The sequence below is a fragment of the Mobula hypostoma genome, chromosome 9 (genome assembly GCF_963921235.1).
Source record: "Mobula hypostoma chromosome 9, sMobHyp1.1, whole genome shotgun sequence".
NCBI classification, from domain to species: Eukaryota; Metazoa; Chordata; class Chondrichthyes; order Myliobatiformes; family Myliobatidae; genus Mobula; species Mobula hypostoma.
In genome coordinates, this window is record NC_086105.1 from 127,194,370 (window position 1) to 127,220,236 (window position 25,867).

The 25,867-nt window shown below is 40.9% G+C and overlaps 1 protein-coding gene across 1 annotated transcript in view; it reads left to right on the forward strand.

Moving 5' to 3' along the window:
• snx29 (sorting nexin 29) overlaps positions 1-25,867 on the forward strand; it is a 581,542-nt gene that overhangs the window by 464,930 nt on the left and 90,745 nt on the right. Inside the window, exon 19 of the mRNA XM_063059095.1 lies at positions 6,748-6,888. Coding sequence (XP_062915165.1) covers positions 6,748-6,888 — 141 coding nt within the window. The remainder of the gene's footprint in view (positions 1-6,747; positions 6,889-25,867) is intronic.

A 25,867-nucleotide genomic window follows, 5' to 3' on the forward strand; every position in this document is an offset into this window, starting at 1 on the left:
TGCTGAGGAAGCAATGCAGTTACAGAAGGACTGAGACAAATTAGAAGAATGGGCAAAAAAGTGGTAGAATGCATAGTGTTGGGAAATGTTTGATAATGCATTTTGGTAAAAGGAACAAAAGGGCAGACTGTTATCTAAATGGGGAGAAAATTTCAAACATCAGAGGTGCAAAGGGACTTAGGAGTCCTCATGCAAGATTCCCGGAAGGTTAATTTACAGGTTGAGTCTATGGTAAGGAAGGCAAATGCAATGTTTGCATTCATTTCAAGGAGAATAGAATATAAAAACGAAGATATAATGCTGAGGCTTTATAAGACACTAGTCAGGCCGCACTTGGAGTATTGTCAACAGTTTTGGGCCCCATATCTCAGACAGGATGTCACTGGAAAGAGTCCAGAGGAGGTTTATGAGGATGATTATGAGGAGGTTTATATAGTTAAGCCTACAAGAGGAGAAGCTGTATTTGATTTGGTATTGAGAAATGAACCTGATCAGGTGTCAGATCTCTCAGTGGGAGAGCATTGTGGAGATAGTGATCATAATTCTATCTCCTTTACAGAAGCATTGGAGAGAGATAGGAACAGACAAGTTAGAAACGCGTTTAATTGGAGTAAGGGGAATTATGAGGCTATCAGGCAGGAAATTGGAAGCTTAAATTAGAAACAGATGTTCTCAGGAAAAAGTACAGAAGAAATGTGGCAAATGTTCAGGGGATATTTGTGTGGAGTTCTGCATAGGTACGTTCCCATGAGACAGAGAAGTTATGGTAGGGTACAGGAACCATGGTGTACGAAGGATGTAATAAATCTAGTCAAGAAGAAAAGAAAAGCTTACAAAAGGTTCAGAGAGCTAAGTAATGTTAGAGATCTAGAAGATTATAAGGCTAATAGGAAGGAGTTTAAGAAGGAAATTAGGAGAGCCAGAAGGGGCCATGAGAAGGCCTTGGTGGGCAGGATTAAGGAAAACCTCAAGGCATTCTACAAGTATGTCAAGAGCAAGAGGATAAGATGTGAAAGAATAGGACCTATCAAGTGTGACAGTGGGAAAGTATGTATGGTACCGGAGGAAATAGCAGAGGTACTTTATGAATACTCTATTTCAGTATTCACTATGGAAAAGGATCTTGGTAATTGTTGTCATGACTTGCAGCAGACTGAAAAGCTTGAGCATGTAGATATTAAGAAAGAGGATGTGCTGGAGCTTTTGGAAAGCGTCAAGTTGGATAAGTCGCTGGGACCGGATGAGATGTAACCCAGGCTACTGTGGGAGGCGAGGGAGGAGATTGCTGAGCCTCTGGTGATGATCTTTGCATCATCAATGGGGACGGGAGAGGTTCCGGAGGATTGAAGGGTTGCGGATGTTGTTCCTTTATTCAAGAAAGGGAGGAGAGATAGCCCAGGAAATTATAGATCAGTGAGTCTTACCTAAGTTGATGGAGAAAATCCTGATGGGCAGGATTTATGAACATTTGGAGAGGTATAATATGATTAGGAATAGTCAGCATGGCTTTTTCAAGGGCAGGTTGTGCCTTATGAGCCCGATTGGATTTTTTGAGGATGTGACTAAACACATTGATGAAGGAAGATCAGTAGATGTAGTGTATATGGATTTCAGCAAGGCATTTGATAAGATACCCCATGCAAGGCTTATTGAGAAAGTAAGGAGGCATGGGATCCAAGGTGATATTGCTTTGTGGATCTAGAACTGGCTTGCCCACAGAAGGTAAAGAGTGGTTGTAGACGGGTCATATTCTGCATGGAGGTCTGTCACCAGTGGAGTGCCTCAGGGATCTGTTCTGGGACCTTTACTCTTTGTGATTTTTATAAATGACCTGGATAAGGAAGTGGAGGGATGGGTTAGTAAGTTTGCTGATGACACAAAGGTTGGAGGTGTTGTGGATAGTGTGGAGGGCTGTCAGAGGTTACAGCGGGGTATTGATAGGATGCAAAACTGGGCTGAGAAGTGGCAGATGAAGTTCAACCCAGGTAAGTGTGAAGTGGTTCATTTTGGTAGGTCAAATATGATGGCAGAATATAGTATTAATTGTAAGACTCTTGGCAGGGTGGAGGATCAGAGGGATCTTGGGGTCCAAGTCCATAGGACGCTCAAAGCAGCTGCGCAGGTTGACTCTGTGGTTAAGAAGGCGTACGGTGTATCGGCCTTCATCAATCGTGGAATTGAATTTAGGAGCCGAGAGGTAATGTTGCAGCTATATAGGACCCTGGTCAGACCCCACTTGGAGTATTGTGCTCAGTTCTGGTCGCCTCACTACAGGAAGGAAGTGAAAGCCGTAGAAAGGGTGCAGAGGAAATTTACAAGGATGTTGCCTGGATTGAGGAGCATGCCTCATGAGAATAGGTTGAGCGAACTTGGCCTTTTCTCCTTAGAGTGATGGAGGATGAGAGGTGACCTGATAGAGGTGTATAAGATCAGCGGTCCCCAACCACCGGGCCACAAAGCACATGCTACTGGGCCGCAAGGAAACGATATGATTTGGCGATATGTTGGCTGCACCTTTCCTCATTCCCTGTCACGCCCACTGTTGAGCTTGAACGCACGCGAGGTCATTACCCGCACGTCATCCATGTCAGCGCGGGAAGAAGATCAACTCCTCGAGCTCGCAAATGACGGCGGGCTGAAAAGTATGTTTGTCATAACATCTCTGCTGGCATTCTGGATCAAAGTCAAGGCTAAATATCCTGAGATAGCCACGAAAGCACTGAAAACGTTGCTTCCATTTCCAACATATCTCTGCAATGAATGCAACAAAAACTAAATCGCAGAATAGACTGGACATAAGGAACCCCCTTCGAGTATCGCTGTCTCCCATCACCCCTCGACGGGACCGTCTTCTTGCAGGAAAGCAAGCCCAGGGCTCCCACTGATTCAGCAATATTGGTGTGTTGCAATGATTTTATATGTTCATACGGGGAAAATATGTGCTGTATGTTTAATATCCAAATGTTACTTAAAATGTTATGATGCTATTGACTTATAAGTGACTTATATAACCATACAATAATTACAGCACGGAAACAGGCCATCTCAGCCCTTCTAGTCCATGACGAACGCTACTCTCACCTAGTCCCACCGACCTGCACTCAGCCCATAACCCTCCATTCCTTTCCTGTCCATATACCTGTCCAATTTTTCTTTAAATGATAATATCGAACCTGCCTCTACTACTTCTACTGGAAGTTTGTTAAACACTTGCTTCAAGCTCCCCTGTCCTCCCCTGATAATTGAGTTATCACTATATTCATGCGAGGAAAATATGCCTTGTGTGTTTAATATTAAATTTGTTAGATAAACTCTTTTAGAAACGAAATTGAGTGTATTAACCACTTATCACCTATATTCCGGTCGTGATTAACACCCCCCCCCCAACGAACAGAATCGCCAAGAACGATTTGCAGAAAAAAAATCGGCAGGTACACGCGTGCGCAGGTCACACATGCGCACTGGTGCCGGTGCAAGGCTTCATGGTCATTGTAGTCTTTCTCTGGGTAAACACAACGTATTTGATTGCTACTCTTGTCCGTTGGCAACCCTACCCCCTCGAGTTGGCTGGTCTGCAAGGATATTGTCAATAATAAACCGGTCCGCGTTGCAAAAAAGCTTGGGGACCCCTACATAAGATGATGAGAGGCATTGATCCTGTGGATAGTCAGAGGCTTTTTCCCAGAGATGAAATGGTTGCCACAAGAGGACACAGGTTTAAGGTGCTGGGGAAGTAGGTACAGAGGAGATGTCAGGGGTATGCTTTTTACTCAGGGAATGGTGAGTGCGTGAAATGGGCTGCCAGCAATGGTGGTGGAGGCGGATACGATAGGGTTTTTTAAGAGACTTTTGGATAAGTACATGGAGCTTAGAAAAATAGAAGGCTATAGGTAAGCCTAGTATTTTCTAAGGTAGGGACATGTTTGGCACAACTTTGTGGGCTGAAGGACCTGTATTATGCTGTAGGTTTTCTATGATTCTAGGGATGAAGGGATTAACATATGAGGAGGGTTTGACCGCTTTCGGTCTGTACTCATTGGATTTTAGAAGAATGCAGGGGGATCTCATTGAAACCTACCAAAATTGAAAGGTAAACACAAAATACTCTGCAGATGCTGGGGTCAAAGCAACACTCACAACACGCTGGAGGAACTCAGCAGTTCAGGCAGCATCCGTGGAAACGATCAGTCAACGTTTTGGGCCGGAACCCTTCGTCAGGACTGAAGAGGGAAGGGGCAGAGGCTCTCTAAAGAAGGTGGGGGGAGGGTGGGAAGGAGAAGGCTGGTAGATTCCAGGTGAAAAACCAGTAAGGGGAAAATAAAGGGGTGGGGGAGGGGATAGGCAGGAGAGGTGAAGAAGGAATAGGGGAAAGCACAATGGGTAGTAGAAGGAGGCGGAACCATGAGGGAGGTAGTAGGCAGCTGGGGGAGGGGGCAGAGTGAAATTGGGATAGGGGACGGGAGGGGGAGGGAATTACCGGAAGTTGGAGAATTCAATGTTCATACCAAGGGGCAACACCTCATATACCATCTAGGTAGTCTCCAGCCCCTTGGTATGAACACTGAATTCTCCAACTTCCGGTAATTCCCTCCCCCTCCCGTCCCCTATCCCAATTTCACTCTGCCCCCTCCCCCAGCTGCCTACTACCTCCCTCATGGTTCCGCCTCCTTCTACTACCCATTGTGCTTTCCCCTATTCCTTCTTCACCTCTCCTGCCTATCCCCTCCCCCACCCCCTTATCTTTCCCCTGACTGGTTTTTCACCTGGAACCTACCAGCCTTCTCCTTCCCACCCTCCCCGCACCTTCTTTACAGGGCCTCTCCCTCTTCCCTCTTCAGTCCTGACGAAGGGTTCCGGCCCGAAACGTTGACTGATCGTTTCCACGGATGCTGCCCGACCTGCTGAGTTCCTCCAGTGTGTTGTAAATGTTGAAAGGACTGGATAACATGGATGTGGAGAGGATGTTTCCTGTGGTGGGGGTGTCCAGAACTAGAGGGCACAGCCTCAAAATTGAGCGGTGACTCTTTAGAACAGGGGTAAGGGGGAATTTTTTTTAGCCAGAGAGTAGTGAATCTGTTGGATGTTTTGGAACAGACAGCTGTAGAGGCTAAGACTGTGGATATATTTAAAGTGAAAATTGACAGTTTCCTGATTGGTCAGAGCATCAAAGGTTATGGTGAGAAGACAGGTATATGGGGTTGAATGGGATCCAGGATCAACCATGATGGAACAGTGGAACAGACTTGACGAGCTCAATGCCTAATTCTGCTCCTATATCTTATAGTCTTATAACTATGCTCCTAAATTCAGTTGAGCTCATATAATAATAAAATAACACAGGCAATGCACAACAGAAACACATTGGCATTTGGTGCCTAGCTAATATACAGGTATTATTTTTGGCTGCTAGACTTCATATCGCTGTCTCTGTCCTAATAGTGTGAATTTGCAAATTGAGGATTCATAATCTTAAGGATCTGTGGCGTAATAGCAAAGTATTCATAAATCAAATGTCTTCTAAATTGAGGAATACCCTGTGTAACATGCTACATTCAGTAACAGACAGCAACTTAAACAATTTCTTCAGTCACTCATCATGTGGCAGATTTTATGCATGTCATTTTAACTTCAGAATTAGTTGGTTTGGTTTGGTAAAAAGTTAAATGTTTAAATTCTTAAACAAGACCCGTGTTGTCTCAAACCGTACCTACCTTTGGTTGTAACAGAAGGTGAACAAGTAGCAGTTGACTAACATGCACTCAAAAGGGAGGGTAAGTAATTAAAATCTTTAAAGGGAGGTTGCATGCCTTCATGTTAACAATTTTAGCCTGGGTTGGCTGAGCTTTGGGAAACACAGTAGATAATAGAACAAAAAGCCTTCATTAGAATCCCAAATACATTTTAGACCAAGAGAAGTAGATTTCTTCCACCTCTACAATCTCATCTGACCATCTTCCACCATGCCCCCATGCCGGGACTGCCTCTCTCTGTGTTGTCACTCTACTCATGATGCTCAGTAAGCCTACCTGTTTCTGAGCTACAGTCTGTTCCAAATCCTTCCTCAGCCGATGGGCAACCAAGCCTTTCAGTTTGACAGGGTTCATGGCAGGGAATGTACTAGTTAAACAAATCCATAAACTCATCAATCAGCATTCAAGGAAACCCTTGTTTCCAGATTTCCCCATTGTAGTTCCTGCCTCTAACTGTAATACCTGTTCTGGGGCATATGAGGGACCAGCACTGTGTTCTGAAATGAAAGCAGGCCATTTTAGAGCTTTGATATCTCTTTAATTTCATATTGTTCATTTGAACACGTTGCTGTTAGGTAGAATGCTCAATTGCAGAAAACAGATGATATCGTATTGAGATGCAATGCCATTTGGTGAAACAAAAATTTTAAAGTTAAACAATCATTAGTCCTTTCTTTCCATTTGTATTATTTTTGTGTTGAGAAGATAATGCAAAACCTTTAAACTATCTCCAACACTGCATGTTGATTTTCATTATCTTGAATATGACTGTACTCTATTGCAGAGTGTAGATCATTACAAAGTACAGACTGCTGTTTTTGATAACAGCTTGTTTTTTCTGCTATGAAGTGATAAATCATCTGGTTCCCTTGTGCACAGCTTGTCTATGATTGAAGACACAGTTTCGTGCTTTTACAAAGCATGTAATTGAGTAGCAAAATATTATCTCTATTGGCACCTACATGACTATTCACCATTTGGTTTTGTGTCATGACAGGTTTACATCCGGATCAAAGATGATGAATGGAATGTGTACAGAAGATATACTGAATTCAGAGCACTACACAATAGACTACGGACCAAATTCCCTACAGTGAATACTTTTCATTTCCCACCGAAAAAAGCAATTGGAAACAAGGTACTTAATAGATTTTGTGGAAATGTGCACGTTTTGCCATTATGAAAAGGACATTGCTGATTTTCTAATTTTTGAAAGATCATTAATGTATATCTGCTCCCATCGTAACTTTTCCAATATAGCCTAATCTGTATATTGAACTCAAAGGTGCAGCAAACTTAGGTGGAAATGAGACTAACTGACCAAATGGAAGTAGAGAGATAATTGCTTGTTATAAAAATTATCTTTGAATGCTGACTTGGTGTACTACCTTCTGCTTCTTGAAGACTTGAACATTCAAACTTTCATTTTCATTTTGCCAAGAAGCTGTCCACCTTGATGCATTTCAAATCATAGTCGGGGTCTTTAATCAAGCTTGCTTGAAGAAATCTCTGCCCAATTATTATTAGCATATAACCTGCAGCACCGGGGGTTCTAGACCACTGCTATACTATGATTAGGAGTGCCTACCATTCCATGCCTGGACCCCATTTCGGGAAATCTGATCATTTGGCTGTGCTTCTCCTGCCTGCATACAAGTAGAGGCCAAAGAGCAAGTTTCCAGAGATAAGGACAACAAAGAAGTAATTGCATGAGGCAGAGGAATGGCTACAGGATTGCTTTGAGTTGGTGGACTGAGTCGTGTTCAAGGACTCGTCAGAGGATCTGAATGAAAACATCACAATTGTCACAGACTTTATTAAAACAGACACAGACAAGTGTGTCCCCACAAAATCATTCAGTCTTCCCCAACCAGAAGCCCTAAATGAACAATGAGATCCACAATCTGCTGAGGGCTAGATCTTACTTGGCTACCAAGATACAAGAGGTCCAGGTACCATCTTTGGAAAGCCATCTCATGTGCAAAGTGACAATTCAGGACCAATCCTGGGTCACTGGGGGATGCACAACAGCTGCAGCAGAGCTTAAATCCTATCACCTCTTACAAAGTGAAAGCAAGCAACCTACTGTAGGTGACAGCAAGGCTTCACTCCCAGATGAGCTCAATGCCTTCTGTGTTTGTTTTGGCCATCAAAACATGGAGGAGCCTTCACAATCTCCTACAGCCCCTAATAACCCTGTGATTTCAGTCTCCGAGGCTGATCTGAGAGCACGCTTCAGGAAGGTGAACCCAATGGAAAGCATCTGGCCCAGATGGGGTACCTGGAAGAGTACTAAAGATCTGTGTTGATCAACAGGCTGGAGTGTTCACTGGTATCTTTAACCTCGTGTTTGGCAGCCTTCAGTTATACCAGTTGCTAAGAAGAATGTGATAACCTGTCTCAATAACTATCATCCAGTAGCAATTATGTCCACTGTGATGAAATACTTTGAGAGGTTTGTGATGAAACATATCAACTCCTGTCTAAGAAGTGACCTGGCTCTGCTCCAGGTCCACAGTAGATGCAATTTCATTGGCTCTTCACTCAACTTTGACCTACTTTGATTGGTGTGCTGTTTGGAGTAGTACTTGCAGGCAATGTTATTCCACTTGTTTCCCTTATCCTGTCTTGTTACAGATGCCTCAACATTTGGGAGTTGATGTTGAAAAAAGACAAATTGTTGTAATCCATTTTCTAGATACGTACAATTTATGGCAGGAATGGGAATAAGTTCCAAGGGCAGGAAGCCAATAAAGTGAATACTTGGTCCCCGAAGGTATAAACTTCTTGAGTGTTGTTGGATTCAGGACATAACAGTCCTGAATTGTAGGTGTTGGCTGAAATTATTTATGCCTTTTGCAATAGGCAGATGTCTTTAGATTCAATCTCTTTCTTATCTTAAAATAGTACAGATATGAGACTATTCAAAACTGGTCTAAATAACTAGTTGCAATCAATTTGCCTAAACACCTGCTGATTATGCATCCAAGTTTATATTATCAAATTCCTCTAAGTTTCCTTGTCAGTAAGTTGTCTAAGCAAACTCCTGTGATGTCCATTACCACCTCAGTCCCGTGATCTTTTAACCTCTGTGCCTTGATAGTATATTCCATATATAGCTTAATTTCCTTACTACCTGTTTCCCACTCTGTTTCTCGGGATTTATTTACTCTTTCTCTTAGCCATGCAGGGATAATTACTTAGTGACAGGAAAGAACTGTACGTCTTTACGGTCCTACTACATCTGAACAATGAAACTCCTTCAATCCCAGACTGCAAAGTAATTTAATTATCACGTATTTTGATAATAGCTTAAAATCTTGAAGCATCATGTCACTATATTTCCAAAGGAAAGTTAAATACTTATTTTACCTACTGTTCCTTTCCTTTTCATTTTTATATTGTTTGGTGCCTACCTTGGAACTTCTACAATTAAGTATCTATCTTGCTGCACCATTTCCTGAGCAATATACACTTTTTTACATACTTGAGCATTCTATTGAGATATTGTTACAAATATTGGGAATACTGTCTTGAATGTAATCCATAATTACCTAATTATAATTACCATAATTATCATGAGCAAAGCAATCCAAAAATGCATTAATTCATTGATCTAAAGAAATAAAAGAGGATTGGAGGTATCATGGTGGAATCCAAATCTAAAGGTGCCAGTGACTGAAAGCATACCATGAATCATTGTTTTGAGTATTCCTGACTGTCTGAATCATCCCTTGACGGTGGCATAACATAAATCCACCGGTATCCTCAGTGTCAAGAGGTCCGAAAGAGAGGTAAAGGCATCAAAGGTTGCAGGGAGGATGCTGGAGAATGGGGTTGAAAGGGAAAATAAATCAGCCATGACGGAATAGCAGTGCAGACACGATGGGCCGAATGGCATAATTCTGTTGCTCTGTCTTATGGTTTTATGGGCCTTCTACTCGTCAAGAACTGGAAGGTTGTTGTTCCAATCAATTCTATTGTTGGTAATTTGGAGAAGGTGGGGTCAAGTAGATTATTCCTTGTTTGTTTTTACATTTCCCACGTTTGGCAGCTATGCCATTCAGGACTTGCTAGACCAGTGATGAAGTTAACAAGCCACTTCATGATTAATCATTTTAGCTATAGCAAGGGTGAACTTTTGCTTTCTAGCCATTATTAGGTTTTCTTTCAAATGTCAAGGGGCTTGTATTCATTGGAGATGGTGGTAATTGTCCTCAGATTCCTTGGGCCACGTTTGATCCAGACTCCAAGTTGTCTCACCAGGTTAATGTTGGGAATTCCCAAGGCTATTCACTTATAACTGTTTACCACTCTTGCGGGTTTGAGCTTCTTTTGGAATGTACCCAGATAGTTCCTAGCAGAGTCGAAATCATCAGCTGAAAGATGCAATTCTCTGGTTGCCGCATTAGTCGTTAAGTCCATGGAACACGTTTTTAAGTTAAAGCACAAGTCCCCAGAAGTGCAAGTGGAGATTATTATAAGGTTGCCTGTGGTGCATCTAATTGAAGGTGATCAAGTCTTATAGTCTTACACAGACAGCTGTGCAGGCCAAGTCATTGGGTGTATTTAAGACGGAGGTTGATAGGTTCTTGGTTAATCAGGGCATCAGAGAGTTTTATTTGGGTTTTTTTTTAGCGCTGGAATTGGTTACGTCCTGACATGCGGGACAGAAGCAAGGTCGCATTGCATATTCCAGCTAATGCGGGCCGGTTTAGCGAGCAGAGCGGCGGACACCCCTGCTGAAATCCGGAGGAAAACACACAGAGGATGCAGAGGGGGATCAAAAAGTCGAGGAAGGAGGACCAGGTCGAGACAACAAAGACTTATGGAGAAGAGGAGTTCGGTGGGTAATACCGTTCCGCCTGACCGGAAGTGCACTGAGAGCGGTAAGCGTAAAGGAGTTGGGTGCTTACTGATCAGGTTAACAACAGATGGTGCAATCCGGGTCATATTACAATCGAGGAACATGTTTGCAGACTGGATATTGAACTTTTTACTGTTGGACTTCGGCCACATTCCACCGTGATACAACACTTGGCAGCACGGGAGGTCGTTCCTGCCTGTGGCTATCGAACGTGCAGCTCCTCCCGTGGAGGGTCAGACACCCTGAGCCAATAGACTGGTCCTGGACTTATTTTCCATCTGGCATAGTTTGCATTTTGCTGTTTGATTGTTGGTGGTTTTTGTATTGCTATATTTACACTCTAATCTTGGTTGGTGCGGCTGTAATGAAACCAAATTTCCCTCAGGATTAATAAAGTATATCTATCTATCTATCTATCTATCTATCTATCTATCTATCATTAAAGGTTACGAAGAGAAGGCAGAAGATTGGGTTGAGTAGGATAATAAATCAGCCATGATGGAATGGCGGGGCAGACTCAATGGGAAAAAATTGGCCTAATTCTGCTCCCATGTTTTATGGTCTTAAGTTTTCAAAAAACTAGTTGATTCTCAGGTCATTTCAATTTTTCTACAAGGCATTGTTATTGCAGTTTAAAGCAGATTGTCACCATTTTAAAGGACAAAGGAAGGTAATAGAGTGTGATTAAAAAGGGTCGGTTTCTTCAAAGTGATTTCACATCAGTGGTGTGTTGTGATGTTTACCTTATGCTGATGGAATGACCATGTGATCATTTTTCCATCATATTTGAAGGAAATATAAACATGATAATAATCTAATGGAAATTCATATGTACAAAAAGAAAACAAGGTTAAAAAAGGACAAAACAATGTCATGTTGTTGGTTAAATGAAAAAGTAAAGCATTACTGAGATTCAATCAGGAAATTATTCCTGTGGTAAGTAATACAGGTGGACGGCAACAAATTGGATAATTATTTTTCCACACAGAAACATCTGTGATAAATCAACTTGTGAATCTTCTGAGGAGTATGTGATGTTGTTTTAATCCACAGCTCTGCTTTCTGTATATTTTTCTTGTTGCAATTAAGTTAAACATCAAATGAAATAGATATTCACCATCTGCACAGTTAATAGTGTGTACTTAATTGCATAACACCGCACTGTGGGATGACAAACTGTATATGGCACAGGGAAGATGAGGAAGTGCGATCAATTAGAATAACCTGTTTGACAATTCACAAAAGATATGAATGATCAATTGATTCCGTACTATGTTCTAAAATTCTAATTCTGGATTTACTTTATTTCTAGACATGTTGAATAGGGAGACCCAAAGTGCTAAGAGGAAGTTTTAGCGGTATCCAATGGTTATATTTGCAGAGATTTATAATTGAAGGACCAGGTCTATTCTCATGGCCGAAAGGCTTCATTATTGTAGGAAGGGGTAATGGTGCTTGAGGGTGGTTGGGGTGTTGAACCTTTTTGCAAAGAAAACGTTTCCATTTTCAAAAATGTCTTTTTATGTAACTTGGCAATTAAATATAAAAATAAAAATCTCAGTCATACAGCCGTTCTTTTAGCAAGACCATTTCTCATCAACCTGTTAACAATGCTGGAGTCACGACAGGTTAGTAACAGTTCTCCAGCTTTTGTGTTTCATCTTCTGTCATTCATCAGATGATTTAAATACAGCCTGTGGCATCTTGACCTCAAATGCTGTTTGGAATACTGTAAACATTGACTGTATTTACAGCAGAATAATTACCTGAAGAATAACTTCTTAACTGTGTTATCAGCAATGATTTAATTTTTCATTCAGCCAATGGTGGTCAACTGAATATAGTTTTGGCTACATTCCAGACATAAAATTGAAGACAGATTTTGGTACTGAGAAGCAGCTGGATAAAAAATTACAGTATGAAGTCTGGAATTAACACATAAGTTATTAGTGTAGACATCTTGATTTAAGACTTAACTAAATCATGTTAATCTTTATAACTGTATTTAGGAAAATGCAATGGAGAGTGTTTAGTGGGAAATCTTTATGCAAGATCTAAAGTAAATCCATACAATGTCCAAAGTACATTTCTATATCAAAATTTTAAAAAACTTACAAAATAAGCTAATCTTTTGTAACCTGGAATGATTATTTGCCCTTTGCTTTAACTCTCCCCTGCAGTATTAAGGAGATACACACCTATATTTAAATTGAAAAAAATACATTGGGGTGAAATTTTAATCTTGGTTACTTGTGCTGAATCACATCTATAATAATATAATAATAATAGCTTTACAGAGCACTTCAAAGTTCAAAGTAAATTTATTATCGAAGTACATATATGTCACCATATACAACCCTGAGATTCATTTTTTGCAGACATACTCAATAAATCCAATAACCATAATAGAATTAATGAAAGACTGCACTAACTGGGCATACAACCACTGTGCAAAAGACAATAAACTGCGTAAATACAAAAAGTAAGAAATAATAATAAACAAATAAGCAATAAATAATGAGAACATAAGATGAAGAGTCCTTGAAAGTGAGTCCATAGGTTGTGGAAACATTTCCATGATGAAGCAAGTGAAGTTGAGTGAAGTTATCCCCTTTGGTTCAAGAGCCTGATGGTTGAGGGTTAATAACTGATCCTGAAACTGGTGGTGTGGGTCATGAAGCTCCTCTACTTTATTTTCTTATGGCAGTACTGAGAAGAGAGCATGGTCTGTATGGTAGGGGTCCTTGATGATAGATACTGCTTTCCTGCGATAGTGATCTGTGTAGATGTACTCAATGGTTGGGAGGGCTTTATTCATGATGGACTGGTTTATTTTTCTTCTTGTCGGCTTTTCTGTTGCACGTTTCGATGGAGATATGGCATTTAAAGCTAAACTTTATCTTTAAAGTGCTTAAAGATAATGTATCATAGAGTCATAGAAAAGCACAGCATAGAAGCAGGCCTCTTGACCCATCTAGTCCATGCCAAACCATTTAAACTTTCTAGTCCCGATTACCTGCACCCGACCATTGCCCTCCATACCACTGCCATCCATGTACCTATCCCAACTTCACTTAAACATTCAAATCGAACTTTCTGGCACCACTTAAGCTGGCAGCTCGTTCTGCACTCTCACCACCCTCTGAATGAAGAACTTTTCACCTATCATCCTTAAACCTTGATCTCTAGTTGTATTCCCATCCAAACTCAGTGGAAAAAGCCTGCTTGCATTTACCCTATCTATACCCCTCATAATTTTGTATACCTCTATCAAATCTCCCCTTAAAGATTCCAAGGAATAAAGCCCTAACCTGTTCAGTCTTTCTTTATAACTCAGGTCCTTCAGCCCTGGCAACATCCTTGTAAATTTTTTCTGTACTCTTTCAACCTATCAGTTTAATTACTGCTGGGAGGTTATTGGTAAAAAGTTTTTTTTTCGAAGACTGATGGTCTTGTGAATTAACTTTTTGCTAGCCCTATTTTATAACTACTGAAGATATTTCCATTTCTATAATTAACTTTACTCTCTTGAAAAATGCTTTAAAAATTTATGGGAGAATTTGTGTTAAGCTGGATTTCCATAAATTGGGTCTTCTGTAATCCAGGAAGGCCGTGTATTTATAGAAGCAGGCCATAACAGGCAAGAAGACTCTCAGTCTGATTGGAATGAAATATTTGTTCACTCAACTTCAAAATAAGAAGTGCTGTGCAGTTGAGAATCTGATTAATCTGGATGAGAGCAACCATGTACACAACCTATCCCACCTCACCTCAAGACAAAAATGACATCAATAGTAAAATGCAAAATCCATTTGTACTGCAATTTACTACTCTGCTGGTCTGAATGATGACATTTCTTGTTCATGCACAGAACATACCGAACCTTACAAACCTTATTTCCCATTAAATTGAACCAGAATCGGAATGAGATTTACTATCACCGGCATATATCATGAAACTTGTAAAGTTTACGGCAGCAGTACAATGCAATTCATGATAAATAAGTAGTGCAAAAAAAACCAAATAAAAATGTAGTGAGGTACTGTTCGTGGGTTTAATGTCCCTGTAGAAATCGAATGGCAGAGGGGAAGGGCCACTTTTCAACATAATTGTATAAAGGCTAACAGTGTTGTAAAAGCGAGCCTGAAGGCTTTGTGTGTCAATGCAAGGAGCATTCGTAACAAGGTGGATGAATTAAAAGTGCAGATTGTTATTGATGAATATGATATAGTTGGGATCACAGAGACATGGCTCCAGGGTAACCAAGGATGGGAGCTCAACATTCAGGGATATTCAATATTCAGGAGGGATAGACATGAAAGAAAAGGAGGTGGGGTAGCATTGCTGGTTAGAGAGGAGATTAACGCAACAGAAAGGAAAGACATTAGCCGGGAGGATGTGGAATCGATATGGGTAGAGCTGCATAACACTAAGGGGCAGAAAACGCTGGTGGGAGTTGTGTACAGGCCACCTAACAGTAGTAGTGAGGTTGGGGATGGTATTAAACAGGAAATTAGAAATGCGTGCAATAAAGGAACAGCAGTTATAATGGGTGACCTCAATCTACATATAGATTGGGTGAACCAAATTGGTAAGGGTGCTGAGGAAGAGGATTTCTTGGAATGTAGGTGGGATGGTTTTTTGAACCAACATGTCGAGGAACCAACTAGAGAGCAGGCTATTCTAGACTGGGTATTGAGCAATAAGGAAGGGTTAATTGGCAATCTTGTCATGAAAGGCCCCTTGGGTAAGAGTGACTATAATATGTTGGAATTCTTCATTAAGATGGAGAGTGACATAGTTAATTCAGAAACAAAGGTTCTGAACTTAAAGAAGGGTAACTTTGAAGGTATGAGACGTGAATTAGCTAAGATAGACTGGCAAATGACACTTAAAGGGTTGATGGTGGATATGCAATGGCAAGCATTTAAAGATTGCATGGATGAACTACAACAATTGTTCATCCCAGTTTGGCAAAAGAATAAATCAGGGAAGGTAGTGCACCCGTGGCTGACAAGGGAAATTAGGGATAGTGTCAATTCCAAAGAAGAAGCATACAAATTAGCCAGAAAAAGTGGCTCACCTGAGGACTGGGAGAAATTCAGAGTCCAGCAGAGGAGGACGAAGGGCTTAATTAGGAAAGGGAAAAAAGATTATGAGAGAAAGCTGGCAGGGAACATAAAAACTGACTATAAAAGCTTTTATAGATATGTGAAAAGAAACAGATTGGTTAAGACGAATGTAGGTCCCCTACAGACAGAAACAGGTGAATTGATTATGGGGAGGAAGGACATGGCAGACCAATTAAATAACTACTTTGGTTCTGTCTTCACTAAGGAGGACATAAATAATCTTCCAGAAATAGTAGGGGACAGAGGGTCCAGTGAGGTGGAGGAACTGAGGGAAATACATGTTAGTAGGGAAGTGGTGTTAGGTAAATTGAAGGGATTAAAGGCAGATAAATCCCCAGGGCCAGATGGTCTGCATCCCAGTGTGCTTAAGGAAGTAGCCCAAGAAATAGTGGATGCATCAGTGATAATTTTTCAAAACTCTTTAGATTCTGGACTAGTTCCTGAGGATTGGAGGGTGGCTAATGTAACCCCACTTTTTAAAAAAGGAGGGAGAGAGAAACCAGGGAATTATAGACTGGTTAGCCTAACAACGGTAGTGGAGAAGATGCTAGAGTCAGTTATCAAAGATGTGATAACAGCACATTTGGAAAGCGGTGAAATCATCGGACAAAGTCAGCATGGATTTGTGAAAGGAAAATCATGTCTGACGAATCTCATAGAATTTTTTGAGGATGTAACAAGTAGAGTGGATAGGGGAGAATCAGTGGATGTGGTATATTTGGATTTTCAAAAGGCTTTTGACAAGGTCCCACACAGGAGATTAGTGTGCAAACTTAAAGCACACGGTATTGGGGGTAAGGTATTGATGTGGATAGAGAATTGGTTGGCAGACAGGAAGCAAAGAGTGGGAATAAACGGGAGCTTTTCAGAATGGCAGGCAGTGACTAGTGGGGTACCGCAAGGCTCCGTGCTGGGACCCCAGTTGTTTACAATATATATTAATGACTTAGATGAAGGAATTAAATGCAGCATCTCCAAGTTTGCGGATGACACGGAGCTGGGCGGCAGTGTTAGCTGTGAGGAGGATGCTAAGAGGATGCAGGGTGACTTGGATAGGTTAGGTGAGTGGGCAAACTCATGGCAGATGCAATTTAATGTGGATAAATGTGAGGTTATCCACTTTGGTGGCAAGAATAGGAAAACAGATTATTATTTGAATGGTGGCCGATTAGGAAAAGGGGAGGTGCAACGAGACCTGGGTGTCATTATACACCAGTCATTGAAAGTGGGCATGCAGGTACAGCAGGCGGTGAAAAAGGCGAATGGTATGCTGGCATTCATAGCAAGAGGATTCGAGTACAGGAGCAGGGAGGTACTACTGCAGTTGTACAAGGCCTTGATGAGACCACATCTGGAGTATTGTGTGCAGTTTTGGTCCCCTAATCTGAGGAAAGACATCCTTGCCATAGAGGGAGTACAAAGAAGGTTCACCAGATTGATTCTTGGGATGGCAGGACTTTCATATGATGAAAGACTGGATCGACTAGGCTTATATTCGTTGGAATTTAGAAGATTGAGGGGGGATCTTATTGAAACGTATAAAATCCTAAAGGGATTGGACAGGCTAGATGCAGGAAGATTGTTCCCGATGTTGGGGAAGTCCAGAATGAGGGGTCACAGTTTGAGGATAAAGGGGAAGCCTTTTAGGACTGAGATTAGGAAAAACTTCTTCACATAGACAGTGGTGAATCTGTGGAATTCTCTGCCACAGGAAACAGTTGAGGCCAGTTCATTGGCTATACTTAAGAGGGAGTTAGATATGGCCCTTGTGGCTAAAGGGATCAGGGGGCATGGAGGGAAGGCTGGTACAGGGTTCTGAGTTGGATGATCAGCCGTGATCATACTGAATGGCAGTGCAGGCTCGAAGGGCCGAGTGGCCTACTCCTGCACCTATTTTCTATGTTTTCTATGTCTATGTTTTTAGAAGCTCTTCCTGAATCACTGACTGTGTGCGTTCAGGCTTCTGTACCTCCTTCCTGACAGTAACAATGAGAAGGGGAAATGTCCTGTGTGGTGGTGGTTCTTAATAATGGACATCGCCTTCCTAAGGCCCAGCTCCTTGAAGATGTCTTGAATACTATGGAGGCTAGTAACCATGATGGGGCTGACTAATTTTACAAGTTTCTTTGATCTTGTGCGGTAGTCTTCCCATACCAGACAGTGATGCAGCGAGTCAGAGTGATCTCCACGGTACATTTGTGCTGTTTAAAGCACTAATGTATTGATTACTTGCTTTGTCCATGCTGAGATCTGTGACCATTCCAAAGACAGCCTCATGAGTTTGAGCTCCTTGTCACACTTACCTTCCTCGCGTCAGAAACATTCTAGGCTGCCAAGTTGGGTGCTTCCATTAGGGTGATCACCAATTGCTGTCATCAAGGAGAGGAAACTTCATCTACTCTTCCCTCAGTTCACAGAAGCAGGCAGAGAGGGCATGGAGATTTTGCAAGTATTAGAGCTTTCCCAAAGGCCTGACATTCACAGGCTGCACTCATGTTCCCATAGAGCCTCCTGATAGGAGCACCTAGCTGTGCCGTAGGAGAATGTGGCCCCTTTGCACCAAAAATATGGCTCTTGTAAGCATTGTTCATCATTATCATTTTCCATACCACACCAATCCCATGAATGAACTCTCCTAAGCTCTCAATGTAGCAACTATTCACTCAGTAGCAACACTTGATAACTGTAAGAATGGCGTTCACATTGTGTGGAACATTTTAAGAGCTGACGTCGGGACTGCACTAGATGAGTTAAATGGTGACCACAAAACAACATGCAACACATCTTTGGAGAACCTTTTCTTTCTCCCGTCCCATGATCCTCTCCCTTCTCCAGCCTTGTATCTTCTTGCCAATCAACTTTCCAGCTCATAGCTCCATCCCTGCCCCTCCTGTCTTCTCCTATCATTTCGGATCTCCCCTCCCCCTCCCACTTTCAAATCTCTTACTATCTCTTCTTTCAGTTAGTCCTGACGAAGGGTCTCGGCCTGAAACGTCGACTGTACCTCTTCCTATAGATGCTGCCTGGCCTGCTGCGTTCCACCAGCAATTTGTGTGTGTTGCTTGAATTTTCAGCATCTGCAGATTTCCTCGTGTTCGGAGAACCAATGTCAGTTTCTACACAACATAGAGACACCCCGACCTAGCACTTCTGTGAACTAGTTCTCTCTGTTTACTTGACTTCCACAGTCCTAATATGCCCCATTATGTTTTTTTCAGTACCAAAAGAACAGTGTGAAGCAATATGAGCTCTTAATTACCTTTCCCATAAGCAAGGCAAGATGTTGACCTTCAGCCTAAATGGCAGTTAATCTTAAATGATCTCATCCATGTGTTTGTATTGATTAGACCTTGTCAGCTTGAAAGATGCAGATTTAGGAGAGCAGGAGGGAAATGGCTGTGCTTTACATAACAAAATATGTCTGTTCTTACAAATATATTATCACATTTTCCAATAAACCATGTCTACTTGATAACTGGTAATTACTAAGTGGTTCTTGTACATGCTGAAGACCAACAACAGGCTTCTAGTATATATTCCTCAGGAGTGACAATGGTAAAATCGTGCAGTGCTATGTTTTTGCTTTCGTACATGTAGGTGAATGTACGTCTGCTTACATGCATATATGACGGGTGATTGATAAGTTCGAGGCCTAAGGTAGAAGGAGTCAATTTTAGAAAACCTAGCACATTTATTTTTCAACATAGTCCCCTCCTACATTTACACACATAGTCCAGCGGTCGTGGAGCATATGGATCCCTTCTTTGTAGAAGTCGGCGTCTTGGACCTCCAGGGTCCACAGCAGGGGTGATTGATAAGTTTGTGGCCTAAGGTAGAAGGAGATGAGATATACGGCTCTCGTTACATGCACGTGCAGTTCGATTCTTTGAGTGATTATGCAGAAAGTTTGAAGGTAATAACCTTCATCGACTTCTACAAAGAAGAGATCCTTATGCTCCACGACCGCTGGACTAAGTGTGTACATGTAGGAGGGGACTATGTTGAAAAATAAATGTGCTAGGTTTTCTAAAATTGACTGCTTCTACCCTAGGCCACAAACTTATCAATCACCGTTCGTATGTATGTAGATAAGTGAAAGCCATTTAAGTCCATTAACAGAAAGTAGTTTTGAAAAAAGCTTATTTTCCATTTAAAGAGATTCATTATTGATTCAAAATAAACCATTTTCGCAAAGACCTAGCAACATAGGTAAAATTTAAAAGAGAGGTTCTGCTGTAGGGCTTGGATATAATTCAACCAATAGAGCCATAAAGGTAAGGAGCCTAATTGAGCTTCCCTCTCAAATGCAGCAATGGGCAGCGAAATGAGAGATATGGTAGACATCGGCTGAGACAATCTGGACTTATCCTGAGGATAGGAAGCTGGAAAGTGACCATGGCAGTAAAGGCACAGTGATTTTGTAGAAGGTCACGTATAGCGAAGGGAAAGAAAGCTGTTTGATTGTTGATCCTTCAAATAGCATGGTTTCAGGGGAAACAGTGTAATAAAACTTGGCTATTTTCTGAGCTGACTGATTTCATCATTGATCAATGTGGTTGAGCACTTTTATAGAGAGGGGCAAATACACTTTCAACCTCTCTGTGCTTGAGATGGCTGATATATGAATTGTAGTGTATTTAATATTTCAGTAATATTTGAATAATATTGTAACTATATTGTTTGATTAAGCATTCCTTGGTTACGTAGTTCAGTTTGGGTTATAGAATACAGAACTTAGAACAGTACAGCACAGGAACAAGCCATTTGATTATTTTTGGGAGTTACAAAATGTAACACGATTGATTGTATAGGGCAGTGGACTCTGGAGTAAAATAAATAAAAACAATCTTGTTTGAATTATTTGTATTTTAATGCTGTTATTTTTCAAATTTATGGTACTTAAAATTAAGTTTAATTCTGTACAGTTTTAGAACATAAAATGGTACAGCACAGTGCAGGCCTTCCAGCCCACAATGTTGTGCCAACCTTTTAGCCTAACCTAAGATCAATCTAACCCTTCCTTCCTACACAGCCCTCCATTTTTCCTACATCCTTGTGCCAATCTATCATAATATGCCTACTTTTAATAGTTTTTACAAACGTTTGTACTTTAAAACCTATTTGAATAGATTTTTTTAAAGTGTTCGCACTAGTTTAAAACCCTTTGTAGCACCAGGCTGAGCATTCAGGGATCTGGGCCTGGAGGAATGCTATTTTGTTTATCGGAGTCTACTCCAATCTGCAGGATGGCTCTCCAGACAGCACCTCGGTCTGCCATCCATATCTGTAAAAGATAAATGTAGGTGAGCACTTCAACATGGCATATGTAGGCAAGGGGCTGGATTCAACATAATCCAGCTCATTATTCAGCGGGTTTTGACAAGGTAAATGCTGTGAGGGAAATTTAAGACTGGGAAATAGCCTTAAGGTATGTTTAAAATTTGGATTGAAGGAATTTATTTTTGATGGTTGTGAATCTCTGGAATACTCTTTCCTGAGTCGTTAATGATATTTGAGAGAGAAATAATTGCTGGATTACAGGGAATCAATGATAATTATTTTGATTCTCCCATGTCAATAAAAGTGGATTGCTTGTTCCAGTCAGGTCATCCGTGATTGTTTTGGCAGGCTGGTCAGTGAGGTAAAAATAAAGGCATTTGAGACAAAGGAGAGTGGACAGTGGGTCTAAGATTAACTCAGAGTCAGAAAGCAATCAACAGGAATTCTGCAGATGCTGGAAATTCAAGCAACATACATCAAAGTTGCTGGTGAACGCAGCAGGCCAAGCAGCATCTCTAGGAAGAGGTACAGTCGACGTTTCAGGCCGAGACGAAGGGTCTCGGCCTGAAACGTCGACTGTACCTCTTCCTAGAGATGCTGCTTGGCCTGCTGCGTTCACCAGCAACTTTGATGTATGTTGTCAGAAAGCAATGGCTGCTTTTTCCATTGCAATCCCTTGCTTTTATCCATGTGTAAAAATTAAAAGCAATGCAATACTTAAATAGTGAAAGATTTGGAAATGATGATCTTCTTGTACCCTTTTCTAAGAAAGGATGTTCTTACATACAGGGAGTGCAATGATGTTTACCAGACTGTTTCATGGAATGGCGCTACTGTGTTACATGAGGAAATACTGTATGTGATATGAGGAGATAGGTCAACTAAGATTTGCAGTCACTTAAGTTGAGGAGAATAAGAGAGGATTAAATTTAAATTTACAAAATTCTGACTGAGTTAGATAAACTATCCGTGGGAAGGATGTTTCTTCTGTAGTGTCTAAAGAAGTGGCCACTTGAGTTATAAGCAAATGAACTTGGATTGAGATATAGAGGGCAGTGAAGCTGTGAAATTTGCCATCATGGATGGCTGTAGAGATTAGGTTTCTGAATAGATTTAGGAGGTAGGTACATTTTTTTATGCAAAAGTTATCAAGTGACATCAGGAGAGAGCAGAGTATGGTATTGCGATATGTGATCAGCTTTGTTGAAGCAGGCTCAAAGGGCTTAATGGCCTCCTCCTGGTCCTATTTTCCTTTCTAATAAATATTATATTTTAGTTTTAAATGTGGAAATGTGATCATTGTTTGCATATAGCACCGAAACTGTGGTGTGGAGAAAATGAGCAATGTTGTAATGTATCCACACGTCTTAGAAGGTAGCAGTATAGGTCAATAGGCCGGTTACGAAAGCATGTGGAGTGCTTACCTTTGGGTGCTGAGGCACGGAATATAAAAGCTATTCTAGATTTGTGCATAAGGTGAGGAAGTTGCGCAGATTTGTTCTTGCAGAAACATTGCTCCAGGCCAACATCCCACTCATGCACCATCACTATTCAAGTCACGGCACTCAGGGACCTCTGGTAATATCATTTTTTGCTGTTGTAACTATGTGTGCTGTGTGTGACTGTATGTACTGTGTTTTGTATCTTGGCATCAGAGGAACAATGTTTTATTTAGCTGTATACATGTATATCATTGAATGACAATTAAACTTGAACTTAAGCAATCAGTTTTGCTAGTGTGAAGTTCTAGTTATCATAGTACTGGAAAGATGTGGTTGCACTAGAGCAGGTGTAAAGCAAATTTACAAAGATCTTGTCAGAACTGATGAAGTTTTGCCCTGAGAAACTGTTAGAGAAGGCGTGAAGGTTTTCTTTGGTTCAGAGTAGACTGAAGGGAAGCTTTAATTGTGATGTTGATATTTTGAGCGGTCTAGATCAAGTAAATAGGAGGAACATATTTCTTTTGACAAAGGGGTTAAAAACCAAGGGACTTAGATTTAAAGTAATTTGTAGAAACAGAGATGAGTTATGTCACACAGAACAGGCCCTTTAGTTCTGGCCATCAGATATCTTTCCATACTAATCCCATTCTCAATTCTTGGCCCATATCCTTCTGTGCCATGGCATTTTAGATGCTCATCTAAATAGTAATTTGTATGGTGATACTTCTCTTCACCACCCACCATATATGCTGATTTCCACCATCTATTGAGTGAAAAAATTCTTTCTTAATTCCCCTATAAATACCCTACTCTTTACCTTATACCTTTATCCTCTGGTTAGAGACAGCTCTGTTAAATGGAAACTTCTCACTTTCTATCCTATCTCTGACCCTCATAATATTGTTTACTTCAGTTAGATTCTCATCAGCCTTTTCTACTTCAAAAAACAAAAAGGTCTATCCAACACACGTAAAAGTTGCTGGTGAACGCAGCAGGCCAGGCAGCATCTCTAGGAAGAGGTACAGTCGACGTTTTGGGCCGAGACCCTTTGTAGGTCTATCCACTCTCTTTTCAAAGCTGAAATGTTCCATCTCAGCCAACGTTCTAGTGAATCTCCTCTTCCCACACTGCAGTGCAGTTGCAGTTTTTTATAATTGGTGACTAGAGCACACAGCATAGAAAAAACGACATAATGGACTTTTAACATCGTAAATCAGTGAGTCGTTTGTTATGTCTTCCCTCTCGCTGTGAAATGGAGACATCTCTTTTTCCCTTATTAGGGAGAGAGAGAGAGCCTGTGGTATGCTGAATTACCGGGTAAATGAGAAGTCTTTGGGGTACTACAAGTCTGTGTCTTTATTGATGCCTTGCTACACGCTTGAGTGCTCGGTGGGGGGTGCCGCTGCTTTTTTGTTGGTGGAGGGGGTCGTTGCTTTGCTGCTGCTTATGTGTAGGGGCGGAGCTGGGGGGGGGCTTTGGAGTTCTAACATTTAACTGTCATTCATTCTTTGGGGCACTCCTCTTTTTGTGGATGGTTGTGAAGAAAAAAACATTTCATGATGTATATTGTATACATTTTTCTGATATTGAATGTACCTTTGAAACTTTGAATAAATACATGTAGTTTTTCAGCCATGACTTTATTAATGTTTTTATAGTTGTACAATAACTTCCTCTATATTCTATGCTTTGGTTAATGATAGCAAGTACTCCTTATATCTACTCAGTAAGTCACCTTATCTATCTGTGTCACAGCCTTAAGGGACCTTTGGAGATGTTGGCCTCGATGATGTGTTCCAGAGTACCTCCTGGGGTACTACCATTCACTTTGGATACTAGTCTTCTTACACATTTTCAAATATGTCATATCATAATTTTAGGGTTTAAATTCAGTCTGCCGTTTCTCATGACATATGACAAATCATTAACATTAATTCCATAACCAAATACTACTATCCTCATTATCAACAGCACCCCCAATGTTCATGTCATCCATAAACTTACTAATCATACAGTACCTCCTACATTCATATCCAGATCATTGTACAACGAACAGCATGAGACCCAGAATAATTTCTACAATTCGCCACTGATTGCAAAAATTCCTCAACAATTACCTTCTGCTTTTCACCAAGCCAATTTCAGAGCAAATTTGTGAAAGTTTTTTAAGATCCCATTGTGCTGTTATTTGGATCTGTTTCTCATGTGGGACTTTCTTAAAAGAACATATGAATATCCCTGTCAATTACATCAATGACATTCCCCTCGTTTTGTCACCTCTGTGAACAATTCAAACAAATCAGTTGGACAGAATTTTCATTTAACAAAGCCAGGCTGGCTTTCCCCAATCAATCCCTGTCTCTTTAAGTGCAGATTAATTGTATCCCTTAGAATTGTTTCCATTAGCTTCCCTGCCTTTGACATTAGACTTTACTGGCCTGTAATTGTCTAGCTTGTCCCCAAGGCCCTTGAATAAATGTGCTGTATTTCCTGACCTTCAGTCATTTGACAGTGAAGATTGAAAAGTTTCTGTCAGAGCCTGAGCAATCTCCTTCCTTGTCTATAACAGGATGCTGGGATTTTATTCATCCTCATTCACATTTTGATAACTTATATCTCCTTTTCAATGGTAATTTGATCTAGAATTCCACCACCCTCCTCCTTAAATTCTCCAGCTACAGTGATCGCTCTCACCTTGGTTATGCTGTCATTTAGGTCAAAAGATACGAAAGGTTGGGAGCACATACCGCCAGGCTAAAGAATAATATTGCTATTATTAGACCTCTTGTGCACATGAATTCTTGATCTCACAATCTACCCCACCATGACCCTTGCACTTTATTTGTCTCCCTGCACTGCACTTTCTCTGTAACTCTAAGACTAGAATCTGCATTCTGTTTTCATTTTACCTCAATATATTGCGATATGTAATTTCACTGTATCTCGGTACATGCGACAATAATAAACCAATGCCATTTTTACTCCATAATGATATAGATGGCAAGTATCCATCTAAAACCTCACCCATGCACTCTGCTTCTATGCTCACGTTGCTCCTTTGGTTCATATTGTGTCCTGCTCTTTTCCTGGTTCCCTTTTGCTCTTAATACAGTAAATTCTGGTTCATTGGGTTAATCGGAAAAGTCGCTTATTCTTGGACAACTCTTAACAGAACAAAAACTAATTGAGAAAATATCCAGGATTCCCTTTGCTTAATTGGGACAGGAGACTGTTGCCGAACTGTTTCAATCAAGCATCAGTCACATGTACTTGTGTGGCCATTAGACGTAATTGAGCGAACAGTTTTTAAATAGCGTCAGTTGCGTGTGCTTGTGTTATGTTATTGGTTTGGGCCAACCAATGCCAATTCAAAAAGTAATGATTTTTGATAATTTA